Source organism: Myiozetetes cayanensis, unplaced genomic scaffold, assembly GCF_022539395.1.
Source record: "Myiozetetes cayanensis isolate MyiCay16 unplaced genomic scaffold, myiCay2020 scf20-37, whole genome shotgun sequence".
NCBI classification, from domain to species: domain Eukaryota; kingdom Metazoa; phylum Chordata; class Aves; order Passeriformes; family Tyrannidae; genus Myiozetetes; species Myiozetetes cayanensis.
Genome location: NW_026087412.1, coordinates 3887726 through 3908911, shown reverse-complemented (window position 1 = coordinate 3908911; position 21186 = coordinate 3887726). Strand labels below are relative to the sequence as shown.

Here is a 21186-nt window from a genome sequence, read left to right as displayed (position 1 = left end):
TGATTCTTTGCAGAGCATTTCCCTTCTGTAATTTTTTGGGACTCAGTATTCACTCCTACCCAATTCAACTACAGTTTACTGCTCATTTGGCATCCTACTTATCCTGTAGTGGCAGCAGCCAGCTAGGGCCACACCTCTAGTGAGGGAGGCATTATCTAAATTAGAGTTTTTGTGGGAAACTCCCAGCCACTGACATATTTCCAAGTGATGGTAGCAGCCTCCCGTGGGCAGGCTGCTGACATTTTTAATACAGTGTCCTCCAGAACCGTAAAAGATAACTGAATGCTACAGTTTAAATGCCAACATCCTGTTCATGCTGTGCTCCTACTTTTGCTGGCACGGATGGAAAGGCTTTTGTGATGTAAAGAATGTTGGTGAGCTCCCAAAATTGTGCTGGAAAGTTCCTTCTCTCTGCAGGCAGAGTTGAAGTCTGTTAATCTCCCTGTCACCTGCACAGACCCGTTAACATGTACAAGTGCCTCTTTGTGCAGGGTTTTAGAGCTGGACTCAGTTTGGAAGCTGTGCCAGCCATCACTGACAGATGGGGAAAGATGTTTTAACTTCTCCCTATGGATAGAGCCTTCTCCTGAGCCTTGGGTACCCATTTGCACAGAGTACAAACGTTCTTTCCTTCAAACTGTCCTGTTCAGTGGTAGGATCAGTTCCTTAGATGTTCCCAGTGAGTCTTTCCCAGTCCCAGCATTAAGTCCTTTAAAAAGCAATCCCACAGCCTGCTACTTCTGGCAATCTGTGCTGCTTTCTCCATACAGCATTTTCAATAATGTTTAACTTCAGTATTTTCTACATCATCTATCAGCGTAATCTATCCCTGTCCTTGCCATAACATCTCCTTCCATTTTCATAGTGATCGTGTTCATTATGCTCAAACTGTGAACATTTTGGGTGTCTCCATGCTTTGTCTTGACTACAGAGCAGAGAAACCATTTATTCAACAGGAGTTTAAGATTATCACATAAGAGCACAACTGTCCCAGGTAATAAACCAGGCAGTTCTTCCAAGTCGAATTGTGTGGTCAAAGCAATATGCACTGAAGGAAAGTCTTTCTGCACTGATTTCTGTAGGATTAGGCAGTAGCAGAGTGAAAAGCACCAGGCATCCCAGAGACCCAAAGCTCGAGACATGCGAGATACTGAATTGATGGAACACCTGATCTTTAAAAGTGAAGGTGCACTGCACAAGTCATATGGAGTGTACATCAAAGTCCGTGGTGAGAAAAATCATGAAGACATGACATTTCTGAACTGGCCTCCTTCCTCTGCCCTTTTTCTCACTGCCAGTATTGCATTTAGAGGTCTGCCATGCTAACAGCATAACAGATTAAATCACAGGAGCACTCCACGCCTTGTCGGCTAGGTAGGAGACAAAACATTGCTGCACTAAGAATTGACCTTGCCAGGGAGCATAAACCCTGCACAGGAGGCAGAAGAGAGAAAAAGGGAGATATTGCACAGAGTAGGGGAAGATCAAGACGTTCAGTAAACTCAGCTGAGGGCTGATATTTATTTCCATTTGTATTTCATAAACAGAATAACAGCAGTGCAGCATTACAAATATTAAATGTGCTAAAATATGGTCAGGCAAGGAGCTCCTCAGAAGAAAATAGAGGTGTTGTCAGTGATTGAGAACTGATCTCTCTATAGGAAGACTTCAGAACAAAAATCTGTGGTCGAAATACATGAAGCTGTCTAGTCATAAACTGAACCAATTTAACCCAGATGAATTTAAAATCTGACCGTAAGACATCACTGAAATTGTTCCATGTCAATAGATTGCAGTGAAGCAAAGGATGACTAAGAGTGTGTAGAAGTTTTGTGGTGAATAAAACCACAAATGTTTCCATATTTTTCATGGAATAGTAGTGTCTTGTGTCCCTTATTTGGCCTCTGGTTTTCTGATTTTTTTTTTTTTTTTGTGTGAATTAGCATATTGTAAGCATCCACTGTACCACTTTCTGAAAGGAAGGAAAACAAACAGTATTATTCACATTCACAGATTTGCAAGGCTTGTTTGTCTTCTATAATTTAGTTCTTCTCCATAGTCTCTTGGCCTGAAGAGACACATCAAAGGGGCTCTGTTTTCTGGAATACAGTTTGTACATGGGAAAATGTATTCGGTGTTTCAGCTTCTCGTGTCTGAGCAGAAAGTTTGTCAGGGTATTTACCACCCATTTGTATTTGGCACAGCCCTTCTCCTGGGACTCCAGCACTTACCCAACCCTTCAGTCTCAACTGTATTCCATCCTTATTTTAAGCATTCTGTGAGGTAAATCCTGGTGGAAGCCAGAGATGCCAGTGCCTGAGATTCCAGAAGGTCAGAGCCCCCTGAGCTTTTCCTTTTCAGATTTCAGAGGAGAAAGAAAAAAACATTTCTCAAGTTGATTTACAGCAGCACTCTGATAAAAATCACATCTGGGCTATTTTTTGTACTAAATCATAGCTTTTACTAGACAAGCCACATTTAAAAAGCTGTAATTTTTCTGCAACCATAAAACAGGATAAAATACCCATTTTGTTTAGCCCTGAGCCTGTAATCTAAGTGAGATCAGATTATAAATACTATAGCAGTCAAACATGATATGGTCTTATCAGGAGCTACTCTGTTCTTTCTGATTATTTTTCATTATTCTTTGTATAATTCTGCTGTTAAAACTTTGCATATTGCCTCTTCACAAAGGGAGCTATTTTGCCAGTCAGGGCTTTTGCTTTAATTGATACCATCTAATTAACTAGCTAATTTTTCTCCCCATATGGTAGGTATCGCCTGGCCGGCCTCCCTGGAGAATACCAGTATAAGAACATCACCAGTGCAGAAATCAACTACTGCTTAGTGAAAGACCTGATCATTTGGACCCAGTATGAAATCCAGGTGGCATCTTACAATGGAGCTGGGCTGGGAGCCTTCAGCAGACCTGTGACAGAGTACACTTTACAGGGAGGTGAGCAAATTAGACCAATCTCTCCATTCTATTTCCAGTTTATGGCACAGTTTCCTCAGGAGATGTGCTGTGTGGTAGTCCCAGCTAACAGCTTGTGAAATGAATGGTCATTTCAGTCATATTTGATGGACAGCCTGGAGTAGGAAACACCTGCACATTTCAAATGCCTGAGCAGAGATGAGTCTCTGCTTCTGTCTCTGTTGTAGGAAAAGCGGTGAGTGAATTCAAGAATTATCTGTTTTTGTTGACCCTCATGATGACACGTTGCCACAGTTGCAGGTCAGAGTCAGCTGCAGCATAAGTAATAAATAGAAATGCTGACGAGAGTGGGGTCCTGGGGAATGGATTTATAGGACCTGTGACAGGCAGGGGCTGAGGTTACTCTGCCAGGAGAGTCAGAGAAAATCTTACAGGGAATTGGTTTTATCGTGGCCAAGATATGCAATATGCTGCATATGCAATATGGGAGGCAGAGGCAGAGTAAACCAGCTGTGTTAGTTCTGATAATCACAGAATACCTTGTTTTAGGAATATGGAATAAATTGTAAGGAAAGTGCAGGGAGGGAAATACAGCCTGTGGAGAAAGTAGTTCTGAAGCATTTCAGGAATGGTGCAGACATTTGCAAAGAGGAAGATAAAATGATCTGTAAAGCCCTGATTTTTATGCTGCAGCTCCTCCACACCTTTCTAAGTGCTTTAAGAAGAGTATAAATTACATCAACAAAAGGATATGTAATTACTTTTTACAACCAGTGTAAGGCATGTTTACACCTCTAGATTGGTATAAAAATCTGTAGGGTAATTGAGTACCAGACCCTCAAAGCTTTCATATATTCCCATAATTGCAGGGTTGTATTGGATGCTGAGCACTGGACAGTACATGGGCTCTTCTTCATTGGTCATAAAACAATTACACTGTTTTAAAAACTTAGAGATTTATAGTATATCAGTTAATTTTCAGTCTGTGAAGAATATGTAGTTGTTTGCTAATTGTTGCTAGGAGTACTTTATAACATGATTAGATACAGTTTGAGGTGTAGGAAGATCTTTAAGAAAAGATTATTCATATGCAACACTAATTAACCACAACAATTAAAGAAAGAACTATCTGTATTTTTTCTTAGGGCATGCAAAGTCTCATAGTGTAGAGGAGCCTCAACACAGTCAGCCTCATTCTAGAAGTATTTATAGCAGACCTTGAAATGTTTTTCTTAAAGTCTTCTCCTTGCAGCCAGGATTAATGTTTTCTATCCCACTAAAGACCCGATCTCTGCAGAGAATTGGTTTGCACACAGAATTTGAATCTCTTTTGTGAATATACTTGTAATTCATTACTTTGTTTATTTGCACATTTTAAGCTATCATAGCACCTTAACCTTCCATCCATTAGGACTCAGGTTTGGACTTCACACTCCTTTTTTCTTAAACCCTGTAATTGACTCTAATTTCCCTGGATATTATGTGCTGTTATTATCATCCTTTATTGATTGGCTGTCTGTTGTCATTTATAAGGATATAAATCCTCTGTTATAAATTAGGTGTAGTCAGTCCTGCACTCATATTAATCAGGAAGGGTGTTTGGAGTGCAGGCCAACCTGCAGTGGCCTGTTTGTCTTTACGTAGTTCCTGAATGCTCAGTGCTGGGTGGAAGAAAAACTGGGTATTTCTCGTATATTTTATATCAGTATTTTCTAATAACTGTAAATAACTACTTCATGGATGCTGCTACCTCCTAATGAATGCTTTGCTGGGTTTTTGTGCAAATCACCAAAGGCATACAGCCTGTTCCATAAAGAGTTTGAAGCCTTTCTGCATTTAGAACTGAAAAGGGAGACTGGTTGGTATCAGCATCAGTTGAAACTGGATTAATATCAAGTCTCCATATGTCATATGCTACTGTCTGAAACTCTGCTCCTTTATGGGAGTTGGGAAAAGATGGGAAAAGCCAGTGCCTGTTTCTTGCTCCAGAATGTCCTTCCTAAACCAAACCAGCAGGAGTAAGAAAAAGCCATGCGTAAAACTGCCTTGTAAATCATATTCTGATTTTAATATGAGCAGAGATAAATGTCAAAGACACACACTCCCATCCATCCCCCTCTCCTGCTACCAGCACCGCTGCCTCTATTCTGACATGCATTAAATGATGTGAACTCTGCTGGCAAGAACCTGTCTGTCTGCAGATGAAAAATACCTGCACCACCCCACACTAATCAAGCGTGCTCTGCACTCAGACCCTGGGAGGAAATGAACCCCGGGAGCAGATCAACCCATTGGCAGGAGCACATCAGCATATTGGCATCTTTGTCATAGGGGGTATTGACTGGCCATATAAGCTGTGGATTTATACCAGAAGCTAGTCTATTAATCCCTTATTAGTCCTCTGGCATTGCTTTAGCCACTGAAAACTAATCAGCTACTCAAAGCTCTTCAAAAATCACCAACTTGTAGAATGCAGCCAAACTCATGAGATGCTGAGGGATCTCAACTTGTAGGAAACTGATGCATAATGTCAGATAAAATGTCAGAAAGACTTAGTGGCAAAGCACTGAACATCCAAGCACTGGGGTCAGACAGGTTGACTGTCTCTAAAATCTTGAAAGTCTTTTCAGAGTGATATTCAGCCTAATCCTTTGATGCTGTGTATATATAGGTCTTCCTTCATCAGAGTATCTCCAGCTGTTCTTTGCTTTGATGTTACTTTTCACAGGGATTTTTTTGCCAGCCTTCTGCATAGGGCAATTTTACTTATTTAAACAGTGTCCTGCAGGACTTTTCATTGCCACATGAAAAACTGAAGTTTCCAAATACCTTTTCATGTCAGAATGGCTTTGTGAGAGGTATAAACACCTTCCTGTGGTGACTGCATTGTTTCTGCTCTGTACTATTGGACATGTTTACCTTTTTCTTCAGGTTGATTTGTCAAATCAGCAACTTCTGTCCTTTACTTTGGGTCTGTCCCTTTTATCTCACTAGTGTGAGTATTTCTGAACTTCCCTCTCCTTGAAAAACTCCCACTGCACCTTAGATTTAGGCAGGGCAAGGTTTACAAGGAGAGACATCACTACCATCAACCTCTTTGCATTGACATTAACCCACTTCTGTTTCTGCTTTAAGTGCTGTGTCTTTCTTCTGATGCATATCCCAAAAGCCAGTCTTATTTCCTAAAGTTCACACATCTCAACATGGAGTTCAGTGTTGTTTTATTTTCCCTTCTGTGCTGTGCATCAACACCTCGCCAGGCCAGGAAACTCTGAGCAAAAGGCCCTTCCTGAATAAAAGAGTGGGTGAGACACCAGACTAGTGAGTCTTGATAGTGTGGAGAGAAGGATAAAAAGCAAGACAAGTCTGTTCAGCCAGGCCCAAAGTGGTGTCTTGCTCAGGCAATAGGAGATGAATCAGGGAAATTTATATGACTTAGGTAGAAGAGCCAGAATAAAACCAGTTAACTGAAAGCTTCCTGCTTTATGGAGGAAATAATCTTGAAAAAGGACTCTCTGAATGCAGAGTGTCCTCTGCAACCATTCAGTTTTATCTCAGTAAAAAGATACTTCCATTAGTTTTTCCTGGGGCTTTCTTGGCAAAAACATCTTAAAGATCCTCAATTCACTTCCTTTGGAGAACCTCCCAATAGACTTGGGTTTTCCATGGCTGTTTTGGGCCCAGCTTCTCCTGTGTAAAAGCAGGTTGGATTTGTAGTGGCTCGGTTTTTATCACTGTTAGGTGTCCTTTGCCATCTACTGCTTTTATTTTGGTTTTAAGTGATTTCACAAGGTGGTGAAATTAGCAGTTGTCTCAGTGAGGTCCCTGGCCCTCAGCTCTTAACAGAGAAATAAAATCTTGTCTGTGTGAGAGACATGCAAGAAAGGCAGGAGGCATTTCCCAGCTGCAAGAAGCAGAACTCATCTATTAGTGCCAAATCTCACACTACTGAATTTCAGAATTCGAATTTTCAAATGTGTAGAATAACAGAGACCACTTTTTTTTCTGTGCACCCACAGAGCTCAGCCCAGAATGTCAGCTGGGAGCAGAGGGAATAGACTTCACAGGAGGAATTACCTTCCTCCACATCCCCACCGAGATGTGCAGCTCAGCACCTCGAGCTGGTGCATTCAGGGAACAACCAAATCCTCACAAAGAGGAAAACCTGCAATTCCCCCAGCCTACCTCACTGAGACAGGGAAGCTGCCACCTCAAAGGTCAGGAGCTCCAGAGGAGCAGGAGACTTTTCTCCAGGCCTCTGCTGGAGATCTATATTTAGGAGCAGGAGTCCGGCTGTCAGAAACTCTGCGGGATTTACATGCTATTTGCACATAGCTGGAGACAGAATAATTACATGTACACATGCTTAACCTTAATGCCTTCTCTCCTCTCAATTATCTTGTCAGCGAAACCCTTTTAATGGTTTTTATCTCGAGTGCCTCCATGACCTTTTCTGCTTGGAATGCTGTGCATAAACCCGCAGTCCTGGGGGCTGAGCTCTCCGTAGATTTCCAGCCACGGGAACTTCATCAGGGGGAAAGTAACGGTTGGTTTTTTTCAGACAAGTTTGACCTGAAATTCCGAGATGACTCCCAAGTGGGTCTCTGCTGTGAGATGGCTTTGGAATACTTGCAAGCATGATGAAGTACAGGTTTAAAAACTGGGAGTGTTAATGCTTGGGGATTACTCTTGAAACACCTATTTGACATTGGCAGCTTCTGTACAGCTTGACAACAAACTTGTAGGAAGAGGATAGATATCCACCACTAAATTAGAAAATCCTTTATGTGGACAGTCACAGCTCCAGTAAGTTACTATCCAGTGATCTTGGAAAAGTATTTGAGATTTTAAGTGACCAGAAGGTCAATTCTGATTTAGCTTCCATCAAACTTCTTTTCTTTTTTTAAATGCAAAACTGTTCAGATACTCAAAGAAGTCTTTAATATCGGGACATAAAAGGAGAATTTTATACTGGCACTTTGAAGTAAATTTGAGATTATAATGCCAATATTTTACTGATTAAAAATATAAAAATGTGTTACATTATGTCTTCTGCAGCATAATTAAGCCTGTGCATATCAGATGGACCATGTTCTTTCCATCCTTTAAATGCATTAATTGACATACAGATGTTGATTTTTCAATGAAGATGTCCAAAGAGGAATTGTGATTTAAATCATAATTTCCAGCATTCTGAAGGTTTTATGTTTTCTGTTCATAATTTTTATCATTTTTCATATTGCAGCAGGTACTTTTTCTGCTATGACCGTATATTCTTGTTTCAGGAAATTACCTCCTAATGAACAAAAAATATTTCCCTTTTTAAGAGAAATAACTGATGCATTTGGTTATCCACATTTCTAAAACTGTAGTAAACCTATCCTCTAAGTGCTTGCCTGAGCTTTTTTGAGGACTGTAAGGACCACAAACGAAAACTTGGAACTTGCTAATGCAAATTTTTCTTCTCTTAAAAAATTTGCAGTATTTTGGATTGTATCTAAAAGACTCACCAGACTCTTAAAATAAAATCCATGTGATGTTGAAATCACTGGAAGTTTGCTGTTCATTGTACAGTATCTGTGGGATCCTCCCCTAAAGGAAATTATCACTCTCTGCAACTCCCTGACAGGAGGGTGTAGCCAGTTGGGGGTCAGGCTCTTCTCCCTATTAACATGCAACAGGACAGGAGGAAACAGCCTCACACTGTTGCTGGGGAGGTTTAAGTTGGATATTGGGAACAATTTCTTCACCAAAAGGGCTTTCCAGCCCTGGCACAGCTGTCCAGGGCAGTGGTGGAGTCACCATCCCTGGAGGGATTTAAAAGCCGGGTGGATGTGGCACTTGGGGACGCGGTTTGGTCGTGGCCTTGGCAGTGCTGTGGGAATGCTTGGACTCGATGCTCTTGGAGATCTTTTCCAACCTAAAGGATTCTCTGATTCTACATAAATAGAGTTGTAATGTAGCAGTTCAAGAGAAGGAAGAGGAATGAGTGGAGAGATTGTTGATGCTCAGCTGATTTAGCCTTCCTGACAGGAGGAGATGAATCTATCTGTGATATCCTGGTGACTTTCTGATAACAAACCAACACGAAAGCTTGTAATACAATTTTATCCTGCAAAGTAATGAATCTCTGGCAGTTACAACATCTGAATATGCAAAATATGCAGGAAAGTAAGATTTTTTATTTTAAAAATTTTATGCCTGTTAACCATTAATTATATGAAGTATTGCACACAGGAGCAAATTCAAATATATCTTGTGGCTCTCATAATAAACAGTTTCATCAAAGAACAGGAGTAAAAAAAAATGCATTTAGTAGGGGACTGTAGCCAAAGCAACTCATTATGACTCTAGAGTGACTTTAATATTTATGACTGTATCTCAGGATGATTTGGTGAATCTCTTAACTACAAAAACTTTATGATGTCTACAGGTCATTCAGATAATAGTATAACCTTCCAAAAGCACACAAGGAATTATGATACATGGCAGGAAGTAGGGCTTGGATTTTAATGAAAATTTAGAGTACTATCAGATAAACTCCAGTTTCAGAACTCAATAATTATGGATAGTTCATAAATTGTGACATCAAGTTTTAAATTAGGGCAAGAAAGTTGTGACTAATACGCAGTTACTGAGGTTAAAAAAAATGTGCAGAGCTAAATTGTCGAGCCATGGTTTAGTCTTCAGGGAGTTTTAGTGACAGAGGGCATGAAAGTGGATGTTCTTGTCATTTCAAACCTCCATCTTTGAGGATTTCTCCATTTTTCTGTGCTGATATTTCTATACTGTGGATGTCTCTGATAACTGTTGATACCTGTCTTACTGTAGTGTGTGCCCCAGTTAAGAATAATGCCCCTTTATGACTCTTCCAAACAAAAATAGCTTTTTGTGGGAAGAGGGGCAGTTTTGCATTTTTGAACTTATTTTCTTCATTTCTTCTCCACACAAAAGACTCATCTTCCAAAGGTGGTTTGAAGCTTTAAAAGTTTGGGACCTGTTTTTGAAAAGTATGGAGCAAACCAGCATTTCTCGGTGGGAATTGTGGATGCTCTTTAGAAGCACAAATCATTGGGCTTTGGTAGAAATTCTCCCTTGGAAACAGAAGGAACAAAGCCTTCCAGGCTTCAAAACCACTTGTGGATAGCTCCTCTTTCATAGAATACAAATGCCCATGCCTGTCAATAGTAATATATTTGAAGCATTATTAAACTTCTTTTATAGGATTTAAAGTGTCTTAGTCCATTTTACTTACTCAAGTAGCAGTTTTCTTCTTAAACTTACTATAAGCTTGATAATTTCAGAAAAATAGAGCTGTCTATTAATATTCTTTCCACTGAGAACTGTAGAAATGACATCTTAAAGCAGCAAGTTGAAGAAATTGCCTGGAAGGAGACATTATATTAAATGGCAAAATATTTAAGTGCTATTTTTGGTTGTTTGAAGGCAGGATGCCTTTATGTTCCACGCTTTCTTTTGTATTGAGAAAACATCTGTCTAATTAAATCCTTGGCATAAAATGTTTATGCAACTTTTAGTAGATTAGAGGATGTATTGGCTCAGGATATATATAATCAATTCAATATACATGAATGCATATCATATCAAGATAAAATGAGAACATCTCCCAATTCCCAAGAAAAATCTTTATTTCATGTGGTGTGACTGGTCCTAATTCTTCAAGCAGCAGTAAATAATAAACAGATGCTACTGCCAGATTATAATTCACAATTAGAACCTTAATTGTGTGAACTCCATGTTTTGTTGTCTGATCTGGGGAATTGAGTGGTATTAAAAGACTCAAGAAGTTTCAGAGACTGATCATTGTCTGTGCAGTCATGGATAACTGAAAGAGCTGTGCTCACCTATCGGTTCCCAGCTTCTGCCTCAAGTCCTTTTGAGAAGCTCATCTGCACAATAATAAGCTGCAGAAACCATTTCTTCTCCTCCCCTGGAAAGTGTCTCCAGTACAGAATGAGAAATTAACCCAATTACCCTGCTCTCCAAAACCTGCTGTTTCCCAAGAAGTGCATCCTTCTCTCAAGGTTGTTATTACTCCGTGAATCGCGAGTGACAGTCATTGAGTTCTGAGTTCATTTTTCTCATTTTCCTCCCCCTTCCACCTCCACTGTGTTTTGTTCTGTGTCCCTCTCTGCTGACTGGGAGCAGTGCCCACGGCTCCACCGCAGAACGTGCAAGTCGAAGCCGTGAACTCCACAACCATCCAGTTCCTCTGGAACCCTCCGCCCCAGCAGTTCATCAACGGCATCAACCAAGGATACAAGGTAAACAGAGTCAAGGTTTCTGTGACTTCAAACAGGGTTTGCCTTAACAGTCATGGTATAAAAAGAAGCTGAACCTGATGACCTCTGAATCTCCAAAACAACTGTGTGATTTCATGGGGTGTCTTGCATGGGTAAAACAAAGGGAAAAGTGAGCAGTTGTTGCTCCTAGCAGGGCTTGGAGCAGCCTGGTCCAGTGGAAGGTGTCCCTGCAGGACCTGGCAGGGGGTTGGAACTGGGTGATCTTTAAAGTCCCTCCCAACCCAAACCTTTCTGTAATTCTAATACTTTCAATTTATGTAAGTTCTGAAAAGGGAACGTGTCATAGGCTGGAAGTCCTAATACTTTTGTCATCTTCCTGGGAAGTGTCCAAAACCAAAAAGCAGTTCAATGTCAGTTTGGAAACTCACCACAGGAGACATGTCATTGTGCCACTGAAAACCAGCTTGAGATTTCTATTTACAGTAATGCAGAATTCCCATTCATTTCACTGGGAACCAAGACATCACACCAAATATTTGTCCTAACTTTCCCACTGTGATGACTTGGGGATGTATAAGAATACAAAGTTTATTAATCATGCCTGATGACATGGAGTTATCATGGTAAGTCCCTGTTGATGGGACAACTGGCAATATCTTACAGACCAGGGAGTGCTTAACAGAACCCTCACTGGTCCTGTGGCCAGTGGAGTGTGGGCTAAGGAGGCAGCAGGAGGGGTTTATTCCTGCCCCTCAGGAAGAACTGCTCCATCAATGGTTTGGCAGTCAGGGCATAATAAATGAAGGGTTTTAAAATGTTCGTGGAAAGAACAAAGAGAAGTCTCGTAGGAAGGGAAGGAAGGTATGGTTTATGAGCAGGGAGGAGGAAGGCTGATTTAGGTGTTGGGTGAAGGAATGTGGAGTGGGCTGAGAAGAATGCGTAGTTAGAAAACAGGCTGTGAATCAAGAGACTGAACATGGATTTGAGATGTTTCAGAAGACTTGGTCCTTCTCCAAGAATGTCTCAAAGTGATGGAGAAACTGAGACAAACAGAGGTATGCGTGGGAGTTCCAGTATTTTTGCCCACATCTAGGTATTTCTCAAAAAGACCAGCAGTGGTTTCAGAATCCCACTGCTGAAGAACTAAATACATGTAGAGGTGTATGCCTGCTGTTCCCAGAGAAAGAATCAGCTCTCAAGGCTCAGTGACTGACAGGGCTGCAGGACAATATCCTAAAAGGCTCAGAACAGGAGTAGTACTTGGCTTCTGGTCAGACTCTGGAGAATAAAAGCACTTTTGGGGCTCAGTGGGCTGCAGTGCAATACAATTTTCTGCTGCAATTCCAAGCACAGTGAGCCCAGGTTTGCAAAAGTCTTATTTCAGATTTTCATTCTCTGTTGTATTCAGAGTTTCAGACTTAAGATCCTTCATCTCATCGCATAGCTACCTCTAATTTATGTTCCCATTTCTTGAGCAGTGGTATAAAATAACTGAAATCGTAAATTGTATCTGTCAGTGGCCAAGGAAAACTTTGGAAATTATCAAAATTTCTATTTCTTTGGATTTTTTTGATTGCACTAGATTGCCACAGCTTTACCATTCCTGTTTCTCACAGGGATTGAGAATTGCAGTACAAAGATCGTGTGAGAACATTTCTGTCATTTACTTTTATAGCCTAGTTTTGTGTATGATTTATAAATTACTAGCAGTCAAAGTTAGGTCTTTGTGTTTTTTAGGGATTAAATCCATTTTTTTCCTTAAACTGACAGAATTGTTCACCTGTATTTTCTGCACACGTTTCCTGAAGAACATGCAATGAAATGCACTCAGAAAAGAGGTCAGCCCTCCAAAGTTATAAACGCCAATTGTAATCCACAGGGGTGATTTAGAAAAGAAAATAAAACTTAGTGTCCTCTTCAAGCACTTTCCATTTTTATCTTTTCTTTGAAATTTATTTGCATTTCAATGTTGTAAAGCTCACCTCCTCAAATATGAAATATTTCTAACAAAATTACTCCTTATAGTCCACTAACTGTGCTTTTTGATTATCAGAGACTAGACTTTGGCTAAATGTGTCAAATATGGCTCATTAATTTCAGGTATCTATTCATGTTTATGAGCCTGAAATCAATAGAAGTAGCAGGATTTACACAGATACTGAGTCAGGCCTAGAATTTTAACATGTTTTATAAGCTGCTGGATAAGGTTTTTTGGACAGAATAAAAATTTCACAAGCTTTCAAGCTTTAAGACCCCTAAGCCTTTAAGGCAATTCCAAAAATTGTTTCAAAATTTCAAAGCCATTTGCCAAAAATGAATTTTTTAAGTCCTCATTTAGGTACCAACGCACAAGGTATTGCATTCTCAAAAGATATTGATCCCCCAGAACATCCACTGAGATGAATGAGACCTGGAGGAACTGAGCTCTTCTGACAAGCACCCTATTTTAAATGCATGAAAATGTCTTCAGGAGTCTTAACTTTTGGGACTCAGGTGTTGGAAATTGTAGTAATCATCTTTACAACCATTTTCTATTCTTTCTGTAGTTCCAGAACCGCTTGAATCATTCACAGTGGGGATGTCCCCAGTCCACTGAACGTTGTAGTGCTCTCATGTTCATGGCTGCTCAGGGGGGTGCTGGGGTGGCTCTGGGAGGGGAAGGAGGATGTGTGTGTCCCCTAATCCCACTAACCTCCCCAGACAGCGGGATCCTTAAAGGAACCCCGAAATAAGAGAAAACATTTATATCAGAGTGGCATTGAAAGCACTTTTCTTCCTTAAGCTTCCTTCCAGCAGCAGAGAGTGGCCAGGCTGATGAAAGGCCCTTGTCATACAGATAATAATTTGCAATAATTTTGGCATTGTTCAGTAGCAGACGTTGAGAATTGCAATATTGGTGTATCCCCCATCACTGGTGAGTGTTACAGACATCCCTCCAGTATCTCAGTATCACTGCTACATCCATCTGTTCAGCATCAGAGCTGACAGTAGTTTAACAGCATTGCCTGGTTCTTTACAATCAGATTAAGATGGGTTTGGCAGCCAAACATACTTTGCCTCCAAACAATCACAACTTCTAATGAGAGCTCATCCATATTTAAATCTTCCAGCTTCTGGCCTGGCCGGTGGACGCTCCAGAGAGCGTGACTGTGGTCACCATCGCTCCGGATTTCCATGGAGTTCACAGTGGCTGCATCACCAACCTGAAGAAATACACCACTTACTACGCCTCAGTTCTGTGCTTCACCACGCCTGGGGACGGCCCTCGGAGCACACCCCAGCTCCTGCGCACCCTGGAGGACAGTGAGTACCCCCAGCACTGCCAGAGACCCCCAGCGCTCGGGTTTGGGTGGGCTGGGTATAAAAGCCGGAATTTTTAAATCCCTGTGCTGAAAATTGGACCTCAGCTTGGCAATCAGTTGGCGGTCTCTTCTGAAGTTACCTTTCAGATGGTGACCTCAGCCGGTTTTCTGCATGTGTTCTTTTTAGCCTTTGGCAAATATTGGATTTTTTTTTTCTTTTTTTCATTATGGACTAAACCCAGATGCATTTTTTCACACTGATCATTGGCTGAGAACTTCACAGTCTGGGACAACCAACACACAACACGTTGTTTATGTTTGTGAATCCTTCTGCTCTAAAATCCACGTTCAGGCACCCAAATAAATATCAATTGATCTTCTTAGGAAGTGAGCCCTGGAACTTCCCGTGGAGGTCAATGATTAATTTATGCTTGTTTCCTTCTGTTCGATATATTGAAAATGTCTGTTTCTATATTTTATTGCAAACGTTTGTGTAAAAGAACCAGGATCATAACAAGGCAGTATCTTTTATTCTGAAAACCTGCAGGCAGGGTGAAGCAAAATGAGCTGGATAGTTTAGCATATAAATTGTTTCCCGAATCAGAAAATGGTTTGGCCTCTGTGGCCCCTTGGAAGTGTTTGCTCAAGACATATTTGGGACTCACAAGTCTCACGTGTGTCTGATTCAGATAAGGACCGAACTGCAGTGGCCCTCGCAGTTACTGTGTCCACACTGATCTTGGCTCTGCCCAGTGCTTTGGTATATTCCTGTACTGGAGCATGATAAACACTGCTGCCCATTTACAGATTCAAATCAGAATAAGAAGTGTCTAATACATCCATTAAGATATTGTTTTTAGAAATACTGCTTTGCCTTAATAGGGATCTTTTAGGTTGGTCAGTGTTCCCGTAAAGAAAAATCCGATTGTCATTAACATGCACAGAAGTGAGGCTCAAAGTGCTAATCCAATTTTTCATGACATACTCTTGAAAGAACATGGAGAAAATTACTTTCCCATGGATTTTCCTGTTGTGGTTAGTCTCCTCTATATGCTAGAATGGTGTCCCCAGAGCAGGGGGACACAGGGACTGTAGACTTAAACCAGAGATAGCAGTTTAACTACCAGAAGCCTTTGTGACTCACTAATAGGAGCTCAGATTTGTTTAGCTGGGGTTAAAGCAAAAGGTGCAGTAGAAAAAGAAACATGCATGAGGTTCCTGTGTGCACTGTCAACTTCTTTGCCTGTTTTCCTAAGGAAACAAAGCTTTAGACAATGACAGTTTGTAAATGTGTTCAGCTGTCCTTCTTGGGTTCATCTGTCTTCTCTCTCCAAGGACACTTGAACCCTGTGGCTAATTTCAGTGAAGAATAAGAAACCAAAGATAAAAGACTCCCAAGATTTTGCAAAAATTAATCAACTGGGAAGATCAGAGAATGTTAATATTTCTGCTGAAGGAAAGGCTGCAGAAAGGAGCCTTTACACACTTTCCACATAGTGGGAGAAGAGGCAGAGCCAAGACTTTGAGACTATCCCAGGGAAATGTTAAGATCATGAGAAAATTCCATCAGGAAACATAAAACAAGGGAAAACCAGACTTGTATTTTGTAAACCACTTGAAGCATTTCTTGGTGTATGCAGCTGTATGCTGCAAGGAGCCTCAGCAGTGGAGATGAGCAGGATTTTTGAATTTATTTATTTATTAATCCTTCAGAATTGCTTCCCTCGGTTTTCAGAGTGGCTGAGAAGTTATGTGAAGGATGGTATAATGCATCTTTGTGGAGAACTCATTGACTCTAAGTTGCTTCAGGATTTATGTGGTGGGAAAAGAGGTTTGGAAGGACTGTCATTGATGTTTGCAGGTGATAATTTTCAGTCTGTACAGCAGAGTTAGGCAATCCTCTAGAAAAAGCTTGTGCAAAGGGATCTGTTTGCTGATGAACTGTAGGTCAAATAAAATTTAACCTCCAGTCAGAAGTACCTTGCCCTGGCTTGGAGTCACTTGCAGCTGTGTTTCGTGGGGACATTAAAATTGGACTGTAACTGCAGGGGCTAACTGGTGTGGTTTCCATGTCTGCAGATCCACAATCCCAAAGAGTGTTTAACTGCTGTGCTCTCGTTGGGTATTCCTGGGATCACTACTCGATCAGCAGTTCTTCTGTGGTGCTTTGACTGCTGGGTATCGCAGAGTGGATTTGGAAACTTTCTCCACTAGGATTGCAGAATTGCAAATGGGGTTGTATCTGACCTACTGGCAGGGCTTGAGCTTTTTTTTGTCATAGCTGGAGGGGAATGAGAGACTGGACTAAATTGAAGAGGAAACAAAATATGAAATTGCAGACAAGAAATTGCCAACTGATGTCAGTGGAGCTGGAGGATACTCGGGCAGGGATCCAATGACAGAAGCACAGTGAATATAAAGTGAACAAAACCTCCTTTTTCCAGCACATCGATTGAGGACAGAACAGTATTTGGATCAAAAATCAGTCAGGTTGTCTTCCTTGAAGATCAAAATTGAGGGAGGATGGCATATTCTTGACAGTCATTCCATTTTATGCTCTTTCACTGCACACTGGGGAGCTGAAATTTTTAAGAGCTCTTTAGCTACATCATAAAAACCCTTTAAAATTTTCACACACTTGTATTCATTTTCCAGAAGACAGTCGCCAATATGTTGGACATTTTTAGAGTTGTTTGGAGAGAATTCATCCAAGCAGTGGCTTGGTGACTCCGTCCTTGCTGTGACCTTGCACAGGGAAAAAGCTCTTTCCAGATGAGGGAGTTGCTGGTGGTGTTGCTACAGATCTGGGTCCACAGAAGCTACACCCAGCAGTGCAGGTGAACACCACACACCCTGCCACTGAGGGGAAAAATGGCAAACACCAGCTCTTTCGGGATTGCCAGCCTGATTGTGCTAATTAGGTTAGATGAAGAAGAGAGGAAAGAACAAGTTGTGTGCAAGTCTCCTGCTTCCACCCTCTTTAGCTCTCCACACAATTGGGATGATGGCTGGCTGAAATAATTTACGTGATGATAAGCCGGAGTGTTTCTTCCCAGCTTGCCTTCTCCCTCTCAATGATGTTTTCAGCTTCCCTTGGCCCTGGCTCAGTGCTGTATTTCTTCATCCCTAACCTTGCTACATGAATTAGATCACAATTAAGAGGGGTTCTCCTGTTAAAAGCTGTTCTTCCCTGATTTCCAGAGCCAGGAGCAGTGGGACACCTGAGTTTCACCGAGATCCTGGACACCTCGCTCAAGGTCAGCTGGCAAGAACCTGTGGAGAAAAACGGCATCATCACAGGTATCAGCAGCAATGTCTGCTTTTATTTCCTTGCTGTTGAGTGTGTGTGGGGTGGAATGTGTCACTGCAGTGAAAAACTGTTTGTGTAAGAGAGCATTTAGGGAGAACTGGCACTGTGAGCGCTGGTTTCCTGGTACTTCTTTTGGATAATTGAGATGTCGCCAGGGCACATTATAGAAGGTTTGGGTCCAATTACTGGCAGCTCATGATTGTGGTGGCTGAAAAGGCAGTTTGTGTTAGAAATCAGCTCCCCACAGGGTTTCTGGTCCTGTTAAATCGTCCGTGACCTCCACCTGCGTTACTGAATTTCTGGAAATTTGTGAGACCGTGCTTGGCCTTTGCCCCGAGGGTGGGGGGTTCTTACACAGAGCTTACAGCTGCAATATCTGGATTGGCATTGCTAAGATTTGCAATCAAGACCAAACCTGAAATCAGCAGTGTCCTTCATCTGTGATCGAGTGGCCTGGCTGTGGACTGCGTGACAGAATTTGCATGTCATTACTTAATCTGTTATAAACCATCACAAGGGTTCAGAACTCTCTTGTTTCCCTTTGATGAGTCTGCCATTTGACAAGCTATTTATCTGTTTACTGTGTGCCAGTGTAGATACAACATCAGCAACCTCATTATTTTTCATAAAGGAAGCTATAAATACTTGAGAAAACCTCTAGTTCTTATCAACAGCGGCAGTATTGTTTTCAGATGGGAAACTATTACAGCTGCACTGGATGGCCATTCCATTTAACAAAGGTTTCAAGGTTTTTGAGCACAAGAAAGCTCCCAGATTTTAAGTTACTGGAGCTAAAAAGCACAGTTGGGAAGGGATCAAAATGGTTTGGTAACATTGACATTGAAATGTTTAATTTTTTGAAAAAAATGATTATCATTTCTAAGAAAATACACTTTAGGAGTTAAAAAAAATCAGACTTCCTGACCCTTGACCATTGAAGTATTATATCAGTCTAATTTCCTGTAACATTTTAACTTTGACAGGTCCGATCATTTTTATAAGAGTTGTACTTGTCAGTGTTTCCTCTGTGTGTCTGTAATGTTTGTATGTGTGTGTTCCGGGCTGTTTGCGGTGTGTGGGGAGTCCTTGTGCAGATCATCCCCTGCCTTTACACCACGGTCACCTTCCTGAAATATGCACTGATTTAAGTGGTTTGAGAATAGAAACTAATGACTTCTGAAAGCAGAGCAGTATTGATTCAGTGAAGATGGCCAAAGCCTTTCAAGCCCGAGTGCTTAAATTTAGGGACCTACATCCAAGCCTATCGAAGATGATGTAATACTGATCCTTGTTAAGCATCAGGGAGCAGCACCATGTTGGTGTTGCAGAATTGCTCTGCTAGAATCAAGCTGCTGCCTCCCAGGTTGGGTTGAAACCTTCTGGAACTCGATGATGGACTGTCTTGTATTTGGGGTAAATTGTTTCAGAGAGAATTAACTAAAGAAGCTCTATTGTTCGTGACAAAACACCGGTGTGAAAATGCCCAGCAGAGTTTATAAGGAAAAAGAAACATCCTTAATGATGCAAATTGCATTTGGGATGGAAGAATAGGAAAATTGTTTATGCCCTTTGAGCACCTCAGAGGTTTATAGAGGGCCGCTTGGAGATCTGAGTGCTCAGGGAGGCAATTATTCATCATTTCTGCTCACTGATGTCTTTACTGGACCTTCTTGTTTCCTGCACCAGCGCTGGGAGGAGGGAAGCACGGAGGGGGTGCCCAGCAGCCAACCTGAGCTGGGAAATTGCCCATTACTCTGCTGTAAATCTCTGTATCTTCCTCGTTCCCTCAGTAAACATTGATTTATGAGGCCCTGGATGTAGACAGACAGTTTGTGATTGGGTGTACTGCTCCCATGTAGAGAATTTACTCCACATCAACAGAAAATTATTTCTGAAACTCCTCTGGTCATTAGTTCCCGTTAGACAGCGTTTTGTGGCGTGCCAAAGCGTGGGGGAAGGCTCTGGGGCACCTTCCCTGTTCTCACTCACCCCGGAGCCAGAGGAAACCCTCTCTCCCCACACATGTTTCTGGCAGGGATCACATCTGTAACACAGGGACTGTGCTTCCACCAGCCACATGTCCCAAAGTTCTGCCCATCTGTCAGTCAGCGTGGCTGAAGTGCTACTTGGGGGTACAGTGGTTGTTGTTCCTTTCCTTCAGCGTTTTTTTTTCCCATCTGTTTTTGTTGTGCTTCTTTGCTTTGGGCTTTGTGTCTGCTCGCTCTGTATGTGCACATTCTCTGTTCTCATCTTTTCTATGACTGGAATTTAACTATACATCCAGGGCTGAAATATCCGACAGTAAATGCTGCCTGTTTGCCTGTTCTTCAATTTACGCATGAACTCAGGATAGTTTTCCTGGTGAGCATTTTCTCAGGAACTAAATACGTGGAGATCCTGTGCCTAATGGGTGGGAAAGCTGGGTCTCATCCTGTGGTCACCAGGGAGGAAACATAAAATGTCCAAAGAATAATCACCAGCGTTTGATATATAACCTGAGCTTATCTAGATGGGAGAGGAGATATCTCAATCACTGAAGATTGCCTGGTGCATGGTGAATGACACTTTCTATTGTCTGTAAGCAACAAATGGACAGAGGGAGCATTAAAAGTCCTCTGCTTATCTCCCTCTGGTTATTTATTGTCTGGAACAAACTGCACCCACAGCTAATGAAGGAAAAGGGTGTTTGTGATGGTCCTTCCATTTGCAACTCCTCCATTTCACTGAGCACCAAATGCAGGAGAAGATCATCCCCCACCTTTCTGCTCATCCTCTGTTAATACAGGCAACAGAGACCTTAAATTTTGTCAAAATCTTCCTGCAGATTATAATCCTGCCTGTGCTACATCAACTGTGATCTGGTAAATGATTCTTAAGCCCTTTCAGAGGGCAACAGAACACCACAGTGTTTCCAAGACATCGTTGATTTACTGAGTTAATTAATTCCCACTCAGACGCTTGTTTAAAACCAGTTCCAGATGAGCGTTCAGGAGCTTCTCCCCTTCCCCTCTGTAGTGCACAGTCAAAGAAGCCTTTGTGGTGTAGCTGGAATTGTTGAAGCATCACCTCTCTTTATCACTGCCCCCTCACCTGAAAAGTAATTAGTGACTATGTGAGCACTCTGAGCTCATTTTCATCCTAAATCAGGTTAAGGTGAATCTGTCAGTAACGGCAGCTCACAGAGAGGACAGAGAACATCTCACACCTCTCCAACTCTCACAGAAATATTTGTCTCACCATGCTTTTAGCTCATGAGATGACGTTTTCTTCTTGATTAATACCATAAGGGATTTTGCTACGTCAATTCATATATGTTAATCAGCTTATCATGTTTTTTTTTAATTTAAAAAAAAAAAAAAAGAAGGGAAAAAAAAA

The 21186-nt window shown here is 41.5% G+C and overlaps 1 protein-coding gene across 2 annotated transcripts in view; it reads left to right on the top strand.

Annotated features, from left to right (window-relative positions):
* Positions 1–21186, top strand: part of SDK1 (sidekick cell adhesion molecule 1) — a 390932-nt gene that overhangs the window by 271425 nt on the left and 98321 nt on the right. For both annotated transcript variants that reach the window (XM_050317843.1, XM_050317842.1), the window contains exons 18-21: positions 2775–2956; positions 11105–11220; positions 14310–14502; positions 17703–17801. In XM_050317843.1, the coding sequence (XP_050173800.1) occupies positions 2775–2956; positions 11105–11220; positions 14310–14502; positions 17703–17801 (590 nt within the window). The remainder of the gene's footprint in view (positions 1–2774; positions 2957–11104; positions 11221–14309; positions 14503–17702; positions 17802–21186) is intronic.